This window comes from Schistocerca serialis, chromosome 5 (genome assembly GCF_023864345.2).
Source record: "Schistocerca serialis cubense isolate TAMUIC-IGC-003099 chromosome 5, iqSchSeri2.2, whole genome shotgun sequence".
NCBI lineage: Eukaryota > Metazoa > Arthropoda > Insecta > Orthoptera > Acrididae > Schistocerca > Schistocerca serialis.
The window spans coordinates 298855597-298876680 of NC_064642.1; the positions used below are offsets into that span (position 1 = coordinate 298855597).

Consider the following 21084-nt stretch of genomic DNA (forward strand, 5'->3'; position numbering starts at 1 on the left):
ACCTTATTAATGTCTATAAAAATGGAATAAACATGACAGGTGAACAGAAAGAGTCAAGCGATCTTGTTATTTGTTTAAATGTATACAGCCGTTGGAAATGTATACACTGCCTAACAAAAAGCTGAAGCACACAGAAGGTGTGCAGGAAACGAAATGAAAATTCACAGGTCGAGAAGGTATGTGATGTTATTTCTGTGCTAACAAAATCGAATCACATTAAAACCAGCTTATCAATATAACGTTGCACCCTATCTGGGCTCGGTGCATGAGCCTATGCTGTTGGTAAAGGTGTTATAAGGCCGTTGTGTACTTTCCTAAGGCAAGCTGGCCCACAACCGTTGTAAGTGGTCGGTGACATCTTGGATACAGGCACTGGGACGGAATTTATGTCCGAGCTGGTCCCGTGCAAGTTGCATCAAGGACAAATATTGGAAATTTGCTGGGCACGGGAGTACATCAACGTCACGCAGACAGCACATAGAGACACGTGCCATGTATTGGCGAGCATTTTTCTGCTGGAAAAAGACACTATGATCCTTTCGGATGAGAGGTAGCACATGACGGCGCAGGATGTCTGTGACGTACTGTTCGGCCGTCAGTGTTCCATCAGCCACAACTAGCCGTGACCTGAAGTCCAAAAGTGATTTCTTCCGAGGTCGCCGCCATACTCACCAACGATGGTCATGTGGGACAGTGGAGAACCACGTTCCATCGCTGAGCACAGTGCGAGACAATTCATCAGGTGCCCGTGGTTCCCGGTACTGTCATCACTTCAAAGGCAGCCGTTTGTGTTATGGACACATTTCCTCAGTTCAGCTTTTGCTAGTGTCCTGCCAATGATGTGAGATGGCACAGAAGGTTTGGGGAGTCCATTACTTGTTCTTGGATGACAGACACAGATGCGAAGGGGTTACGATGTGCTTGGCGCAGAATAGAACCATCATCCATTAAGGTGGTCGATCGTGGTAGAGCGGAGACTTGACGACGAGTACTACGCCTACCTTCATGTTCACATGCTGTCGAACACCAGGCCACTGTCATATTCGAATGCCGCACAAATCTCGAGACTGTACGATCCGCCAAGGCGGCCAAATGGAGAACCATCATGAGGCCCCTTTCAAGGTCAGTCAGGTGCTGATAATGGTGTGTCACGTACGTACATGGCATATAGGGGTCTCTCAAACATACCAACTATCTGCTCATCTGTCCATATTCAGACCAGCCCTGCCCAATGAATGACTTATGGGAGGCAAATGACAAGGCCATATTGGCTGCTGATTTTTGGAAGTCTGAAGTCTAGTACCGGACACGGAAAGTAAGTAAGTAAACATACCACTCAACATATGACGCTGTTCACGCCTTTTATATACCCCACCAGGCCTGGTAACATCACTAAACCCGAACTACAAGAATGCATTCTGGCGGTTGTTCTACCTCTCACAGAGAACCGCAGCTGTAATCATTAATATAACCCGTCTGTTGTGTGTACATGTACGAGTTATACGGACATACGACTATGTCTTCCGGGTGCTTCGTTTTTTGTTGGACAGTCTATATTGCCCAGAAGGGCGAAGTGATTATCTGGGCAGAGTGGCAGTATCGCCGTTTCTATGTGCGAGATCAGGAAGGAGCGGCACCAGCAGCGTACTCTCGAGAGGTTGGACAAAAATACGGAAACACCAGAAACACAACAGATTACCACGTCTAATACGATGTGGGAAAACCGTTGCCGTTCAAAACAGGTTTCACTCGCTTCGGAACGCGTAAATACAGGCCGCGTACAGTTGTCAAGGGAATCTTACAGCTTTCTCCTTGCAAAATAATGACAAGTTCTTGTAAAGATGATGTAGATGGATAGGAATCACCTACCCTTCTCTCCAAAGTAGAACACAAATGATCAGTAACACTGAGTTGTGGTGACTGTAGTGGCCGGGAAAGAGGCGACATTTCATTCTCGTGCTCACAAATCCTGTCCTGAACGATGAGAACTCAATGAACAGGGACCTTGTTGTCTTGGAACACAGCATCACCACTGGGGAACACAGAATAAACCGTGTGCTGGACCTGAACAGCGGGAAGGGACGCATAATGCTTGGAAGTAATGCGACCTTGACAACCATGAAACTCGTGGAATGTCACGATATGGCTGCCCGAGTTCCACTCTTGGGACTTAAACTCGGTCACAAGTTGGAATTAGTGTGAAACAAGACTCGTCCGACCAAATGACTTTTTTCCATTGCTCCATAGTGCAGGTTTTATGACTTAGGCACCATGTTTTCTTGTTAGAGGCATTTGCATCACTGGTGAGTGGCTTTGGAATTACAGCTTGCACTGAAATTCCCTGCTTATGGAGCAATTGTGTTGTTTCGTTGCTGACAGGGTTCGCGAGTGTGACATTCAGTTGTGCAGTGACTTTTGCAGCTGTCGTCCTTTTTTTCGTCGCAGTCGTCTTCAGTCACTGACCTTCACGATCACTCAACACACTTTCATCCGCGTTACGACTTAACGAATGAAGATTTTCCGTTTTTCCTGTAAGCGTCTTGAAACACCGAACGCTCCGGCTGCCTTTGTAATGAAAGCACACACCACATGAGCAGCAACAATTTTCTTACATTCGAATTCACTCACAAGGGCACTGCCTCAGATACGGCCAACCTATTGGACTCATATTTGGCAGGTCACTTGTGTACAGCATCAAACGAAAGACTAAAATATTTGGCTCCCACCCCCAACCACCACCACCCATGTTTTTGAGAAAACCACCTCTAAAATTCATGAGGCACAATAGTTAAAATTGACATGGTCGACAGATAATTCAAAACTGAGCATGTGGCTGTGGAGCAGAGAACCTTTTTTCGATTCTCAAATGTGTTCTGCAGTTGCTTTTAATTTGTATTTTTTCCTTATCGGAACTGGTAGGGATGGAAAGGTTAATAAAGTGAGTAAAACAAAGACTCATAGCAAAGTAGGCGAAGAAAATCCTCAAACAGTTTCGATTGGTAAGGAATTAAAATTTTAATCGTGGTCACCTTACAAGAGGCCTTTCACTCACTCTTTTACATGTGCTCACTTTCCTTCTAGCAGTTGCATTAATGGTACAGCTCTTCTTAACATTCGAAGCAAATATATGCGCAGTGTCAATAAACTCTAATGAATGGGGTTTTGGCGCAACTACATTGTTCCTTCTGAAGATTTGGCTTTAAACAGACACATTTCTTTCTCGGTAATTAATATCGATGCGTACCATGCGTACGACAACATCGCCTGGAGTATCGGTGATGGAAGTCGATCATGAATTATGTTATGAATGGTTATTGTATCCGCGCTTTTGGGATTCCAAAAGAACAATGCAGTTTTGAAGCCTCGAAAGTAAGTTTGTCCCGTGCCTGGCTGTAAACAAGCGTCGTGCGATCGGGTGTCTGTGGTCCCTCGTGACGAATTCATAGCAGTCTGGCTCGGAATTATTTTCATACAACGAACCTTAAAATTTTAAGCCTTCACAAATCCAAGTTGTTTGAGGAATTTATCCGCCTTCTTCGCTGTATTCCCTATTGTTTGATTACTAACTCTCCTATTCGTACCAATTTTGACACGGAAAAAGTACAAATAAAAGACTACAGAGTGATTTCGTTCAAAAGCGTTTTATAAGAACATAAGGGTCAGTCGTAAACATTTCTTTACTCAATCTCTAAGAAATGTTCGTTTCCGGACCCCATACGAACATGAAAAATGCTAAATTTTCAGTTATCTATCGATCCAGTAAGTTCTGAGTCGATTGTGTGTCATGATCTTTAGAGGTGGTTTTCTCAAAAATGGTGGAGTGGAGGGGGTTGAGCCAAAATATTTTAAGTGTCTTTAATGTTACACTGTACACAGTCGACTGCCACATACGAGGCGAATAGGTTGGCCGTATCTGAGGCTTTCTCGCTGTTAGCTCCGACGTAATGCACTCACAACTGCACATGACATTGTCCTGACCGCGATTTACACTTGCAATGTATTGAGGTGCCGTTCGTCACGAAATACAACAGCGCAACCTGCAGACTTGGCTATCATCTGCATTCACGTGCAGGCGTGTATTTCTCATGTGGTTTTCATGTTTTTTTCTTTTCTTTTTTTTTCATTTCCCTACAAGTAGAGCACTGTCAACGCGCACAGGCGCTCTGCATAGCATAACGATGACACATTGACTGACACATGCTCACTATCACGATGGCAACATTATTTGCAGTTTAATATGTAAAAATTCATGTTTCCTCTGAATTAAACCACTGACCGCTTCAATTCTGAAGTTTCATTTTTTCATACAGTGTGCCTCTTTTCAAACAATGTCGTCTCATTCTCATACCTGGCACCTTTGAAAACTGAATGGAGAAGACGAAACAATTTTTTGCGGTTTCCTACATGCTTTGAAGCCCAGGTTCGTGTGTAATAAGCTGTGAAGTTTTCGCAAAGTTGATATTTCGTTGCATTGTTCATAACTTCGCAGAAGGTGTTGCCTAAAACGTATTTATCCACAACGTCAGTGAGATATTTGTTGGGTGCTCTTTGCTTCTTCTTCTTCTTTTTCTTTCGAGTAGATTCTTGAATGAATGCCACTCCTTTCAGCATAGTCCCACTCTGCCAGACTTTGCACGCAATCGACTTTACCGACTTAGCGTTTAACTTGTACGCTCCGTCACCTACTCCTCCAGTACTGTCACTCTTTTCTTCTCATCGTCAATAAATTTAAGGACTTTAACAGCAAGACGCCACGGTTTCCTGCGAGGGCAACTGTAATGTGGCACCAGTCTGTACTTAGACAAGTGTGCCAGTTAGTTCCCGTTACGGCCTGTTCTCTTCGTCGAGTAATATGCAGGGTGTAAAACAACTACGTGTAGAGAAGGTAAAAGAAACTTTTTGTGTGACAGATGTCAGAGATCCGCTAGTATCCATGGAGATTTTGACGCTAGTGGTTTTCAGAGACAGTGTTCAAACTGCTGAATGACGAATATTGTTTTAGAGGTCTTGCTGAAAATGTCGTCTGTTTACGTTAATGTATAACTAGCATCTGTATGCTGATAATTCTCTAACAAATGTGGATAGATGGTCCAGTTCTATGAAATTGTGGGTCCTGAATGTCACCTGCGCAACAGACAGACAAATTACAAACCAGATGTCGGATTCAGAGACCAAGTCTTGCCGAACTACAGTACACCAAAATTCCTACGGACAACACTAGATACAACTCTAAGTTAAAGGTAGCATTTTTCAAATGCAGCTGCTAAGGTCAATGCAAGAAGCAACATTTTTCAAAAACTTGCTGGTACAGAATGGGGAGCTAATGCTCGTGTATTAAAATCCATATTCTGTTGTTGAATACTGCTATTCTATATGGATCAACAGTGCTCGCACTAAGATGAAAGACACGCAACTCAGTCAGGCAACGTGAATTATTACAGGATGTATTAGGAGTACAAACACCCTATGGTTTCCTGTTCTCATCACTATTCCATCTCAAGCTCCATGGAGATCAGTCGTTCCTCAGAAGGTCTGAAACAACGTTCAGAAGGACCTTCAGCTACCCCTTCATTGAGATACTGCACAAGCTGAACACCAACACCTGAAATCAAGGAAACTGTCGTGGCGCATAGGAAACAACCTTGTCGGGTAGTCTTTCACTGTCAACCATTCATGGGAAATCCAGTGGAAGCAGTCATCTTTGGTCGACAAACAGCTAGTCGAGAACCCTTCATGCGGATACAAGGATTCTCTCTAGACCTCAATGGAGGGTAGCGAACCGGATTCGAAGTGCACAAGACAGATGCGGCTATCTGATACAATAGTGGGGATGGTCTAGCTCTGCAAACTGTGACTGTGATGCCTCCTTATAGTCAATCTACCATTCCGTTGCTGATTGTCCTCTTCGAACGTACAAAGGAAAGATAATGGACATTCACCACGAATCAAATGCAGCAATCGAATGGATCAGGGACCTAGATCTGTAGATTGTAAGATTATACTAACTTGCGATTGTGCATTTTTGTCCACAAATGTTGTTTGTATATATATTCATTATACGACACATAAAAATTGCCTAACACACTCAGAATAGTCAGGTGTTTCACCAATAACGGCTGCAACTTCGGCCAAATGAGCAACTAGCTCTTCTGGGCTGCCTATGGGTGTCTTGTACACAAAGCGCCTCATCTGCGTCCACAATAGAAAATCCGCAGGAGTGAGATCAGCAGGACGTGGTGGCCACGATACTGCCTAGCCATTCCCAACCCAATAATTGGGAAAAAAATTAGCTAAATTTTCGCCGTCTTCGCGGAAATGTGTGGTGGGGCCCCGTCATTCTTGAACCACTGTATGGAGTGTTTCCAAATTACACCAACAAGGGGGAGGATATTACCAAATCACGTTCCGGACGCAGTTTACTATCCTCATTCTGTTCCTCAAGACACCTTCTACATCATCTCGAAGTTTGCAGATGTAATTACGAAACATCCTATAGTTGCCTGAGTGCTAGTGGGTCATTCTCCAACATTTCCGGTAATAATTCGCGGAGAAAAATGTGGTGATTTCCTCCTCTGGCCGTGTGAAGCAGAAGATACGACCTAACCAGATGGTTGTGAACGATACTGTTCCGCTCATTTATGATAAATCTCTGTTGATAATGAAACACACGAGCTGCCTTAGTCTTTTCCACCACCAAGATGTGGATGTTGAATATTTCTTCTCTTGTGAAGGCAGCCTTATTAATAAACAAAATAGATGTTGTCAGGGATATTTACAGTTTAGTGTACATACCACAGGCAGAATTCCACGTGCTGGAGAAAGTCGTCAGCAAACAGGTCTTGGAACTTCTGCTACTAGAATGATTGCATGCCCGTCTCAGACAGGGCATTCAATTCATCCTTGGCTATGGACCGTGTGCAGATGCTGGGGTTGTCCTCATTTCGCTGTAACACAGCTTCCTTAAACTGAACGGTTCGCACACTGTGAGGTCTACCTATTTCCCGTCCGTCTGTTCTAAGGCATCATCATTCACGAATACGGCCGTCAAGTCTTTGAAAAAATAGTTCAAATGGCTCTAAGCACTATGGGACTTAACATCTGAGGTCATCAGTCCCCTAGACTTAGAACTCCTTAAACCTAACTAACCTAAGGACATCACACACATCCATGCCCGAGGCAGGATTCGAACCTGCGACTGTAGCAGCAGCGTGGTTCCGGACTGAAGCGCCTAGAACCGCTCGGCCAAAGCGGCCGGCCAAATCTTTGAAGCGAAATGTAATTTGTGTGCTCGATGTTGCATCATGCGTCCCCATAAATGCGATGCATGGTAGCCATCCATGTTAGGCTGTAAACAACCACCAAGAGTCCATAAACATCAGTAAATACTTTCATGTAAAAACTGCATGAAGAATGAGAATATAATTGTTTATCAACGTACGTGGACAGTGCTAGAAGTAATAAAAACTTGCCCTTTCTAACAGTATGACGTAACTGCATTGAAAATCAGGATCCATTGTAACGCGTTGCATACGCGGTGGTCAAAACAACTGTGAACATTGTTCTCAAGGTAGTCCAGTATCAAACTCTTCAATGAACCCTAATTAGTAAACAGTGCACCAGTGACATTTACGTCACATAACATGTTTATATAAAGATGCGTCATAATGGCCGAAACGGGTGGTCGTCTGTATTGAATCGCAACAGCGACTGAAATAAATAATGAGTTAATAATTAAAGCGCCAGTGACAAAAAGAAATTCTGCTGTAACAAAAATGGTTCAAATGGCTCTGAGCACTATGGGAATTAACATTGGAGGTCATCAGTCTCCTAGAACTTAGAACTACTTAAACCTAACTAACCTAAGGACATCACACACATCCATGCCCCAGGCAGGATTCGAACCTGCGACCGTAGCAGTCGCGCGGTTCCGGACTGAAGCGCCTACAGCCTCTCGGCCACCGCGGTCGGCTCTGCTGTAACAGACTCGTGTCAACATCTCATTTCAACTATTTCCCTTAAGTAGGATATCTGACGACTTCGAGGTCGTAAGGGGATTAACATGAGCACATACTACTTACTCGTGAAATCACATATATACTATTTTATTCCGGTACAGGACATTCAGAAATTCATGGACGAGGCTGAACACGGAGTAATTTACTTCACATTTGGCTCAACAGTGAAAACACAAGACTTACCAGAACCAAAACGGAAGGCACTGTTGGAAGCCTTCGCAGAGCTCCCCCAGCGTGTCGTGTGGAAATGGGAGACGGACAAGCTACCCGGACAGCCGCCCAATGTTCTAATACGCAAGTGGCTGCCACAGTACGAGATATTAAGTAAGTAAACGGCGCACGTCCTTTTCAGACAGTGTACCGCTATTTAAAGTAATTTAAGTGGATTTTTTGTCTGGAATATATTATTGACTGAAAAAGTATTACGGTGCCGTTGCAGAACAACAATTCTGTGACGTTTTATGAATTACTGTAATTGTTCAAGACAAAAGAGGGAAAATATTTTTCAACTGATTCTCTTTTTTGTTAATAGGCCATCCCAAAATGCGACTGTTCATTACACATGGAGGTCTGATGGGCGCAATAGAAGCAATTACCAACGGCGTGCCACTGCTGGGAATACCTCTGTTTGGGGACCAACCCGTTAATGTTCAAATGTTTGTAAGGAGGGGTATTGGATTACACCTCGCTTACAGAGAAATATCAAAGAAGTCCGTCCTGGAAGCCGTGAGCACCATACTAAATGACCCTGGGTAAGTCAGATACACACCACACAACATCAAATGTTTCTTCGGTAGCTCTGTGCATTAATAGTAGCGAATTGTATAAAATACAAGTTAAGGCTGTTGGAAAAGGGCACTACGAGCTTTTTGGAGCACACAATGGACTGAATTTTCGCGTAAAAGCAGATTCTGGAATACCCTATTCGTACTACGTTTCTTCATTTGAATTTTATCAATTATCGTTCTGTTATCGAACTTGATTTGAGTTGTGATGAACTGTTTTAAACTCAGACGAAGTTGCTCATGAATAACAGATAGTACGATTTCAGAGACATTTAGCACATTAAATATGTGTGAAATTTCTGGAAACGATCAGGGAATTTAGACTGGAATCGCAGTCGACAATAGACGTCCTTTTCAGGAAATGCTGACGAGCAAATTTAAACAACTGTATTTCAGATGAGCTGAAAAATACTGTTCCTTTTATGATTCCGCTGTTTTACTTTGTTGTTATAATTCTTAGTCCTTAGAGTGGTTTGATGCTCTACATCTTCAAATTACGAGTGAATCAATTTACCTTTGCGTAGGTTACTATGTAATACGCCTTCTTCAATCAGTGGGTTATAATCTATTCTTTATCTGCTTCTGTAGCTGTTTTTCTACATCGCTCTCTTCAGTGTAAAATTAACTGCTTCATAATGCCATAGACAAAACTTCAAAAATTTTTTCTTCTTCTGCTAACTTAGTCCTGTAGACATACGGGTTTTTCTGTATTTTATTTCATACGGTTATTCAGTTGATAATGTCCTGTTGGAACAATAAATTGTAGTATGTTACCGTTTTCTTCTTCTTTGGCCCCTATAGTATCAAAAAAATTGTTGTACAAAGGTATAGATTCAGAAACTTATTTCTTAATTAGCTAATGAGGCAACACTATTATGGAGACAAGCAATTTGAACTATGCATAGAACTGTTAACCAACTTTTGTTTCTCTTCGAAGAGGTTGCTTCTTTCTCAGTCTTTTATTAGTTCTCAGTCAACTACATGTGCTAGGGGTAAAGCTACCTCAATTCTTTCATCTAATTCTCTTTGTTACGTTCCAAATAGCGTTGTGCCTTGTGGGAGTGGCTGTCTGGACTAATTCACATACATGGGTCTCATTTCAAACTTCTTGATTACATGAATCTTGGAGTAAGTTGAATTTATTGACAAAAATCTGATTAAATGATTTGAAATACCGAGGCTTTTTCATAGTGTATCCACTTAACAACCAGACTTTGGTACTGATTTATTACGATAAGCGATCACATATTTTTCAAAGGACCTTTCTATTCAAATCTGGTGACATGTAAAATCACTGCTTACAAACTCTGCTTAATCGAAACATACCTGGTAGAACGTCTTCACAATATCTACAGTGGATTCCATTCACGTAGCTTGGTGCTAGAAACTAGAGCTGGTACAGCGTGTTACATCATTGTTATTCAACTACCTACACACAAGTAGCATGGTGTTATATGAATTGTTATCATAAAAGTTGTGAGGTGTCAGTTGAACAGCTTAGCTTACCCATGAGATTCTACAGACTCTATCCCCAGTGACTTACAATGATAGATAACTCTCAATAAGATCATGCGATTTAAAGAAAACAAGGTCGTGCAACAGAAAATGGCTTACTGAATTAAATTACCAGGGTTGGCCTAATTAAGCATGAAAATACAGTTTACGCATCTCACAGAGATGTGTTGATAACAGGATTCATCAAATTATTGGCACAGACTGTTGAATATATGGTAGAAACAATGTAAATTTGTGTTTGTGAATATGAATAATGATTGCAGAAAAGATTAATGAGTTAATAAAGTCCTGGAAAAGCATGAAAAATACCAGTACTCTTGCTTTATAGCATAGTGGGTGCAGCTAACTGGCTTTGGAAAGTAGATCACCAAAACGAAACTTTGATGCGACATAAATGACTTCACACTTGCCTCATCTAAGTAATTCGAATATGGCCTGTGCTAACCACTGTGATGATGTATGAGAGCATAGTATGATTGGGTTAGTGGCTGAAAATTCTAAGTTCAACCCGGCATCAGAGTTCTGCTGTAAGTTCGAGACATATCACTCAGTAGCTCTAAGACCAAGTTTAATGCTTCAAGCCCTGCGATGACGTGTCTTGTACAATGACTCTGGGACTAGTGCCGTTCTTACTCTCCTCAACAAAATTTAGCCGGTTCTGCCAGCATCGGAATGTTGTCAGTCAACTGCAACAGACCTTGCAAGTTACAACCAATGATAATTTCATAAACATGCTAACAAATTCCCTGCTCTTAAGACTGTACAGTGGTTAACCAGTGAAGTACATTTCTCCCTTGGAGTGAGGCAAGAGGCAGGAAATCTCCCCTTCTATGCAACAAATTTTTGTTTAAGGTCAATGACAAGGCGTGCACATACACAAATGTGCGATCTCGCCTCTGCTACCAAAATAATTCGTATGAGGCAATCAGAGAACTCATTACACGTTTGTTACCTTATAAATAAATTTTTAAAAAACTTTTTTTAAATTTAAATTCAGTGCATTAGTATTTGTAAAATGATTCTTTCATATAGTGCTCATTAAAAAATGACGATCATTCCACTTGGGACCTGTGGAATGGTACATTAGCTTATTTGTTTGAGTTTTAAATATTTGTCATGTATTGTTGTTTTTCTGACATGTTCTACATCCTGGAGGACCTCCTCACTACGGATCAATTGGAATGAAAGCAAATCTAATCTAATCTATTTATAACATTTGAACAAAAATTCCAGCTGGCCTTCCTCGGGGCTAACAGCTGGCCCCACAATAGCAGCATCACGTTTTTTCCTGACTTTCGAATCTTTTATCTCTGCTAAAAGAGCGGAGCTGTCGTTTGCAAATTCCGGTGATTCATTTGAAAAGGTTTCTGAAGCGATTATGGCCGCGCGACGGGAATTAACAGACTTTGAACGCGGAATGGTAGTTGGAGAAAGACGCATGAGACATTCCATTTCGAAAATTTTTAGGGAATTCAATATTCCGAGATGCACGGTGTCAAGAGTGTATCAAGAATATCAAATTTCAGGCATACCTCTCACCGCGGACAACGTACTAGCCGACGGCCTTCACTTAACGAGTGAGAGCAGCGGCGTATGTGTAGAATTGTCAGTGCTAACAGTCAAGAAATTCTGTGTGAAGTAACCGCAGAAACCAACGTGGGACATACGGCGAACGTATCCGTTAGGACAGTGCTGCGAAATTTGGCGTTATTGGGCTATGGCAGCGGACGACCGACGTGCGTGATTTTGCCAACAGCACGACATCGCTTACAGCATCTTGTCGTCTGGACCCTAGACGGCTGGAAAACCGTGGCCTGGTCAGGTGAGAGCCGATTTCTGCTGGTAAAAGTTGATTGTAGTGTTAGAGTGTGGCGCAGACCCCACGAAGCCTTGGACCCAGGTTGTCAACAAGACACGTGCTAGCTGGTGATGGCTCCATAATTATGTGGCCTGTGTTTACATGGAATGGGCTGTGTCATTGCCTGGAAATGGTCATGTTCGGCTACTTGGAGAACATTTGTAGCTATTCATGGACTTCATGTTCCCAAACAAAGATCGAATTTACATGGATGGCAATGCGCCATGTCACTGGGCTACAACGGTTTGCGATTGGTTTGAAGAACTTTCTGGACAGTTTGAGCGAATGATGTGGCCACACAGATAGCTCGACATGAATCCCATCGAACATTTATGGGATTTATTGAGAGGTCAGGTGGCTGAGCGGTTCTAGGCGCTACAGTCTGGAACCGCGTGACCACTACGGTCGCAGGTTCGAATCCTGCCTCGGGCATGGATGTGTGTGATGTCCTTAGGTTGGTTAGGTTTAAGTAGTTCTAAATTCTAGGGGACTGATGACCTCAGAAGTTAAGTCCCATAGTGCTCAGAGCCATCTGAACCTTTTTTTTTTTTTTTTTTTTTTTTTTTTTTTGAGAGGCCATTTTGCGCATGAAATCCTGCATCGGCAACACTATCGCAGTTATGGACGGCTATAGAGGCAATTTGGTTCAATATTTCTGCTGGGGACTTCCAACGACTTATTGAGTCCATTCCAGGTAGAGTTTCTTTCTGCACTATGCCGGGCAAAAGGATGTCCTGACTAATGTCAGGTATAAGGCGGTACAGCGGTAGGCCTGCTGATGTGCTTGAGGACTCGAGTGCGGACACAGGGCGTTGGCCCGTAACGCATCTCGCTGACCTTTTCTAGATACAAAGCTAAGTGATATGGCGTATGTCAGCCTCGACAAGTTGCAAAGAAACAGACCAACTGTCTTTTCATGTAACCACCAGTATCATCATCGGAACAGGTACTTTCCCCTTCTACACTCTTTGTTGTGAATATGTACAGTGGAGCACTTGCAATCGAAAGTTTAAAATTAGTCGTATTTGTATATTTACTGTACTTGGACGAGCTTATATGTTTCTCGTTTTCGTAACACCAGCTGTGTCCGAGATACGTCGTTACACTGACTAGGAACCAGAGTTAGAACACTTTACAGTTGGTTCCATTCATATTTTCAGTACACCGCAGTAAAACACCAAGTCTGGATGTGGGAGCCAGTGACAAGAACAGCACCAGCTTCATAGCGTAAACTGTGTAGCCATTGCCAAATAGTCTTGGAGCAAACACTTATGCCTGACGTACTACAAAGATATGACACAGTTTGTGAGCATTCATTACAGCCCTCGTTTTCATTAATTGGGTTATATAGTAATCTGTCCCACTTAGTAACCCCTTCAAACACAGCTGCAGTGCACGTGCACAATATTTTCTCCCGTATGAGCAGGTCTGAGATCAAACGGTATTTGGTATCATCATCGCACTCTTATTAGTGGCAACATTTTAACCTTCGTCAGATTGACCTACTATCTTCCACGACCGTTGTTGGTTATAGGACTCCTTGTTAAGTTCTTTAGAATAAAAATCTGCTTCACTTGCCAGTAATTTCTTAATTTATTGCACGACCGGTTTCGAGACCTAAAGTTACATCTTCAGGTGACACCAAATAATTATGAAAACACAAACGTGTGGTGGTCGGGCCAGTTAGTCATGGAGTATATCGCCCCTGTTAAACGAACTCATACACCAACTTCAGAGCCCGCCTGTACAGGAAGACACGGAAGTGCAATAAATTAAGAAATTGCTGACAACTGAAGCGGATTCTTTATTCCATAAATATGTTCTTTAGTTGCGGATGTTCCCCTGATCAAATATTTCCTCCAATGAGGTTGTTCTCAGACCTCAACGTCATTAATCTACAGATGATTGGTACTCCTTTTTGCTGGTCTCGAGGACGTCGGACTGATTGGGACTGGGATCAACTAAATGGATTTCTAGAAGAACATGTTATTTGCACACACTGAAACATACAACAGTTTCAGAAATTGCTTAAACATATAAGAATCACTCCAGAAGGAATACCACACGAACTGAAGTATACCTAGAACAAATGGAAAACATCAGACACAAAATTAGAGCTGCTGAACCTAAGTAACGACAGACCTTACAACGCAGCTAATAATCATCAGTTTGAATGAAGGGAATGGTAAAAATATTCATTCATTATTGGGCATATCTGGAATGCCTTGCAACGTACTGTTCAAAAGAGATCACCACTCATCGTACTCTTACGGATTTATGGACAGCCCTGCAGGATTCATGGTATCAGTTCTCTCCAGCACTACAGACATTAGCCGAATCCATGCTACGTCGTATTGTGGAATTTCTGCATGCTCGCGGGGGCCCTACACGATATTAGGCAGGTGTACCAGTTTCTTTGGCTCTTCATTGTAAGTGTTTTTACGGTGCAGTGTCGATGCTACAACAAATTTAAAACTTCCTGATAGTTTAACCTCAACAACTGTTGCGTAACAACCAAATAGAGAGGAGTGGGGATGTGAATTTGGGTAAAGAATCTTTTCTTACATTTAACTGTTTATAGTTTCCTTCCTTTTAGATACGAATTTTTGAGAGTGCTTTGATTACTAATTTGATTCTATCAACAACAGTAACATTGCCGACACGTTTCCAACTTCAACTCAGTGCAGAAGTCGTGGCCGGTGTGTTTTTTCTTTCTTTTTTTTTTTTTTCGAGAAAGCCTGTGCTCAGTCAGCATTCGTAGACTGAAAGTGCTTCGATTCGGACATCATTTGCAAGACAATGACAGAAGCTGATGGTTTTCTGATCAGCCAATTGATATACTTAATACTTAAATGCTGGTAGAAAGGTAGAAGATGGCTGTAGTGTGTCTAATTGTGATTTGCGCTCCATAGACCTAATGGTCTCTCCTTATAGCCAGGAACATTTGTGAAAATATACATTCCGAATACATTCCAATACATTATCAATGATGTCGTACGATTTATGTTGATTACTGTTTTTTTAGCCGGCCGGGGTGGCCGAGCGGTTCTAGGCGCTACAGTCTGGAACCACGCGACCGCTACGGTCGCAGGTTCGAATCCTGCCTCGGGCATGGATGAGTGTGATGTCCTTAGGTTAGTTAGGTTTAAGTAGTTCTAAGTTCTAGGGGACTGATGACCACAGATGTTAAGTCCCATCGTGCTCAGAGCCATTTGATTACTGTTTTACATTTAAGTTAATACAAATGTGATATTTTTTATTTGTGTGCAGGTACATGATTACAGATAATTAATATTACGCATTTATTTTTAAATTTGTAAGTTTATCTCGCCATTAATCAGCGTCACATATGGGTACGGTGGAATTACAGGTATACGTCAAAAACAGAACAAATCTCGGCAAGTTTTCGTTATGCATGGTTTGACAGCCTATGTGTAAACAAACGTGTGTATTTTCTCATGTAGTTATGATTGATGAAGCCAGTTTTGGTCAGGTGCAGTATGCTGAACGTTCTGCATGTGTGTTTCGTGGTTTTGGCGTTGTACAGAACTTTTGCATATAATTCATTCATATTATTTCCCTAGAGACTGGCCTCGCGGTTGAAATCGACTAGTTGCGCAAGTGACGTTATGTACAACCAAAAGCTCTAAATGTTCGTACGTAAAAATAAATCTGGCATAAACTCCCATTTGGTTTTACCACTTCCGTTCTTCATTATTATGAGGCCATGTCTTGTTGGCGGTGGTATCTGTATTGTAGCACATATCCACAGAGCCATCGAACTGTATATAAAGGGCATAAAAATGCAATATCATGAGGACGATAAGCAACATACTTCAAAATGGTATGAAGTATACTGCATACTTCGATGTTCTATGTATTAGCTTTTGAGCACAACCGCAGAAAGTTCATAGGAGAAACGCTGCTTACATTCTGTATGTAAGGTAAGATTATGAAATGGGTTTCTCGTTCAGTAATCAGCTTTGATTATTCGTTGTTTGTTAAAAGATACCTCGTGTAAGAAGGAAAACGTCTTCCAGAACTTTTTGGGATTCGACAGCGGCAAGATAATGACCTACATAGACGATGTTGCTGCCTGCGTTGGTCGTGACCCGCGCGGCATTAGCCGAGCGGTCTGTGGCGCTGCAGTCATGGGCTGTGCGGCTGGTCCCGGCGGAGGGTCGAGTCCTCCCTCGGGCTTGGGTGTGTGTGTGTTTGTCCTTAGCATAATTTAGGTTAAGTAGTGTGTAAGCTTAGGGACTGATGACCTTGGCAGTTAAGTCCCATAAGATTTCACACACATTTGAACATTTGAACATTTTGGTCGTGACCCAATGATTGCCACTTGAATATGCAGACGATTGGTTCAGGAGGACCATAGTCAGCGCCATGGAGAATATAAGTGGCCCCAAAGGAGTAGCAACCGAGAGGATAGAGATGATGATTGCTGGGCAGTGCAGAATCATACAACCATGCCACGCTCCTTGGGTCGGAAAATGGGCTAACTGCAATAATACAAGTATGCAGCACCCTCTGCTGCCAAAATATAGGATGGCCGGGGGCAGTCACAAAGCCCCACTTGCACCTGGAACCACTTTGCCACGAGACGCTATGCAGACACCATCTAGTCGTGGTTCCACCACCATCATTCATGCTTTTGTACAGAGTGACTCTTCGTTGTTGACCCTGTGATAGCTTGACTCTATTTCTTTTTGCATCATTTGTAATGACTCTTCATATGTTTGGAGAAATGCAAGTTAAGTAAATCTCATGTTCGATGTGTTACTTGTTCACTAATCATGTCTGCCCCCCATCTTCCTTTCCTATGACAACAGTTGCTGCGCCATTCTGTAGCCCACCTCTCATTACCATTGTGTGTGAAGTCATACACAACAAACACATTCACCTCTGATTCGCATAGCGTTCTCGCTTCCCCCGCCCGGGTTCCCGGGTTCGATTCCCGGCGGGGTCAGGGATTTTCTCTGCCTCGTGATGACTAGGTGTTGTGTGATGTCCTTAGGTTTGTTCGGTTTAAGTAGTTCTAAGTTCTAGGGGACTTATGACCATAGATGTTGAGTCCCAAAGTGCTCAGAACCAATCTGATTCGCATAACCAATAATTTGATCAGCAATCGTTACATTTCTGCTGTGTTAAGGTCGTTGGCTGTGCCCTACCATTGAGGTCTCTGTGACGTTATCTTTCAACAAGATAGTGAAAGGTGAAGGTGACATGTTTCCTGTGCCGTCCTGACCTATCTCAACACAAAGAATGCACAGCTGTTGTTCTGGCCAGCGCTTTCTGCAAATATCTCACCCATATCTGGCCGTGGGTTGCCAAGAGACTGGTATGCCACCAGCCACTAGCCTTACGATCTCGGCTCATCTTCAGTTCAAAATGGTTCAAATGGCTCTGAGCAATACGAGATTGAACATCTTAGGTCATCAGTCCCATAGAACTTAGAACTACTTAAACCTAACTAACCTAAGGACATCACACACATCCATGCCCGAGGCCGGATTCGAACCTGCGACCGCAGCTGTCGCGCTGTTTCAGACTGAATCGTCTAGAACCGCTGGGCCGCAGCGGCCGGCTCATCTTTACTTCCAGCTTGGTTATAGCCATTGTTGATGCTACAAGTAGCATCTGTGTGGACTAATTTTCGCATCATATGTATCTCCAAATCACTCCCAGGGTTAATAGTGTAATCTCCCCTAAATTCAGTGTGGATGCACAATTACATTTCATCTCCTGTGGCAGTCCCAAAGGAGTGAGTATGGAGGACATGGACGGGGACTTGCAGACTTGGAGATAGGTGACTGCCCAGTGGGAGTACGGGTTGGGCGGGAAGCATGCTGGGATAGTCTGTGCAATTGTGATGAGCACTGTGTCCAGATGTCATACGTTTGCCTCCTCATCCGCCACATATTTCACTCTCTGCTGCTGATTCCACCTAAAGTCCCAAAGCAGCTGACACCAATAATTTCTTCCCTTCCCTTTCCATTCCATTCTCCCTCCCCCCCCCCCCCCCCTTTAACATTAAGTAAGGTTTCCATGCTTGCTGTCTACCATAGTCATGAAATTTTTATGGTCATCAGAGTACTTTTATGCTGCAACAGTATTCAGTTTCACATCTTCACGACAGATGTAAAAATAATGTTTAAAATCTATAATTACGCTGATAATTCAGAATGCTGAATGCACAATGATGATGCATGAGTGAGTCAAGCGGTCTGTATTGTTTGCAGGTACAAGAAGAGAACTGAGAAACTTGGCATGGCGTTTAAAGACACGCCAATGATGCCACAGGAGACTGTTGTGTACTGGTCCGAGTATGTTATCCGCCACAGAGGGGCGCCACACCTGCGCTCAGCTGCCGTGGACTTGCAGTGGCACCAATTGCTGCTCCTCGACGTCATAGTCGCTCTCCTCGTGGCATTTCTCGCTGTTTCCGCTGCTTTTGTGTTCTTACTACGATTGATCTTACGACAGCTTGGCTTCCTCAAGGGGTCGTCTGGCTCCACGTCATTAGGCAATAAGAGCAAGAAGACTAAACAGCAGTAACGAGTTGAACAGTATTTATGCTGAACGAAATTTTCTCGTTAACTAGTCTCGACATTTCTGATGCTCTTGGGTGAAATTCGTAAGCGTCATCAGGCATATTTTCTTTGGTGTTTTGGTGTTATGTTATGAATCTGGTTGTTGCAATGTTTGTATGGAGTCAGCCCAAACAAATACTGCTCATCATGTGTATCACTGGATGCCCTGTGTCGATTGACGACGTTGGTTTGTTACTTGAAACGATCCACCGAAGACCTGAAATCCGTTATACAAAAGTAATGAGAAAATATCCCTGAACAACCTCCATAATGGGTATTTGAACATATCCTCTTACACGTGAGCAGAGTGATACGTTTCTCCAGTTTTTTGACTGTTAGTGTATATTCTGTAATAATCACGCTGTTGTCGTAGTTCCTCCTCATCTTATCATGAGGCACCTATTCCTGAAGTTTTTCGTAGAGTTTTGAAACATTATGCAATGTTCATACTAGTCAGCTATTGAATCATTAGGGACGGAAACGGTGGGGGATGTATAAAGGTGTGGTGTGGTTCCATATCCGAAATTAAATGCTTTAAAGAAGGCTAACAAGTTGTCGATAAAATCCGCAGTTAAAAACGATATCGACGATATTTGTTCAGTTTATGAGTATTTTTTTATCAGCATTTCTCTTTGTAAATGCTCTCGAAATACACAGGGTGACAAAAAGGGTCATGCGCTGAAGGAAGAAACGAACTGAACTTTACAGGTTGAGAGGGTGTGTGATGTTATTTTAGTTCTCACAAAACTAAGTCAAATATTCACTCTTGGGAATATGATCTCACTTATCAGTAAGACGTTGCACCCCATCTATCTTGGATAAATGCGTTAATTCAATTGGGAAAGGTGCCAATGGGCGCTGTATCCTGTATGGGGAAAGCTGGCCCACAACTGTTTTAACTGGCCCCAGGTACCCTGGGGCACAATTGACGTCCGAGCTGGAACCACATACGTTATATCGGGGACAGATCTGGGTGTTCTGTTGGGCATGAGAGTAACTCAACATCACACAGGCAGTTCATGTACGCATTTGCTGTGTCGACTAGCATTGTCCTGCAGAAAAATGGCACTACGACACTGTTGCTTGAGAGGTAACACTTACCGACGCATAATGTCTGTGAGTACAACCGTGCCGTCAGCGCTCTCTCTGTCACTACCGCGAAGTTACAGCCAATGGTGCACCATACAATCGCGCCAGGCGTAACACCGCTGTGCCTTTTCAAAACGTTGGAAGAATGGGACCTATCCTCAGGTCGCCGCCATGCACGCCGACGATGATCATACGGGTTACTACAAAACTGCAATTTATCACTGAACACAATGCGATGCCATTCATCAACAGTCTGTTTTCTGATCATGGTGCCACTGGCAACTCAGCCGTTTGTATTGTGGTGTTAGCGGCAGCCTATGCATGAGATGGTAATTTCATAGTCAGACTGTTGCTAGTCTCTGACCAGTGGTGCAGAATGACGTAGAATGTTGCAAGGAGCTCATAGCTTGGTCCGAATGCCAGGCGCAGACGTGAAGGGGTTATGGTGTGCTTGGTGCGCAATACAGTGATCCTGTCTTGTAATGGTCAGACATAGTAGACCGGAACTTTAACAAGGATTACATCTGTCTATCATCAGGCCACTGTAACATCATATTGCTCCACAACTGTCAATATTGCACGATTCGATCAGCCACCAAAACGGATACACACAATGAGGCACGTTTCAGAGTCGGTCAGGTGCTGATAACGCTGTATCACACGAATACACGGTATCTCCGAGTCCTTCCCATTATCATTTATCATCTGATACTGTTCAGGCTCCTTATGTACTCTACTAGGGCTGGTAGCAATATACAAACATGAACTACTCTAATGTCCTCTCGTACCCATTCTGCCTGTTATATACCCAACGATGGTGTGTATGTGTAAAAAGTGTACGACATCGGACTTGCTGCAGCTTTTTTGTCAGGCTGTGTGATGTCACTTAGTTGTAATGTAATTTTTAAGTGGTATGGAATACATAAATAAATAAATAATAGCAGTTGTATATAATTTTGTTATGAGACCTCTGGCTGTGGCAATTTAGTGAAAACCTGCTTGCTTTTGTTCATTTACTTTGAAACTAAGTTACATTTTGAAGAGAGCCTTGTTATTTGATGAATGTGTAAAAACATTACCAAGAAAGTTAGATGTTGGAGAAAGAACACTGGCTCGTTCTCGACAATCATGGAAATAGAGACTGTGACACTGTTGCGTGGATCATACTAGTGATTTATATAAACCTCCAACTAGATTCAGGGTGTTAGCATGGTGTTAAAAGCTAG

The 21084-nt window shown here is 42.7% G+C and overlaps 1 protein-coding gene across 3 annotated transcripts in view; it reads left to right on the plus strand.

The window, feature by feature from the left end:
* The window catches only part of LOC126481658 (UDP-glycosyltransferase UGT5-like), a 146090-nt gene extending 125294 nt beyond the window's left edge, over positions 1-20796 (plus strand). For all 3 annotated transcript variants that reach the window (XM_050105582.1, XM_050105583.1, XM_050105581.1), the window contains 3 exons: positions 8117-8339; positions 8548-8767; positions 18419-20796. In XM_050105582.1, coding sequence (XP_049961539.1) covers positions 8117-8339; positions 8548-8767; positions 18419-18734 — 759 coding nt within the window. In that variant the 3' untranslated portion in view covers positions 18735-20796. The remainder of the gene's footprint in view (positions 1-8116; positions 8340-8547; positions 8768-18418) is intronic.
* The last annotated feature ends 288 nt before the right edge of the window (positions 20797-21084 follow it).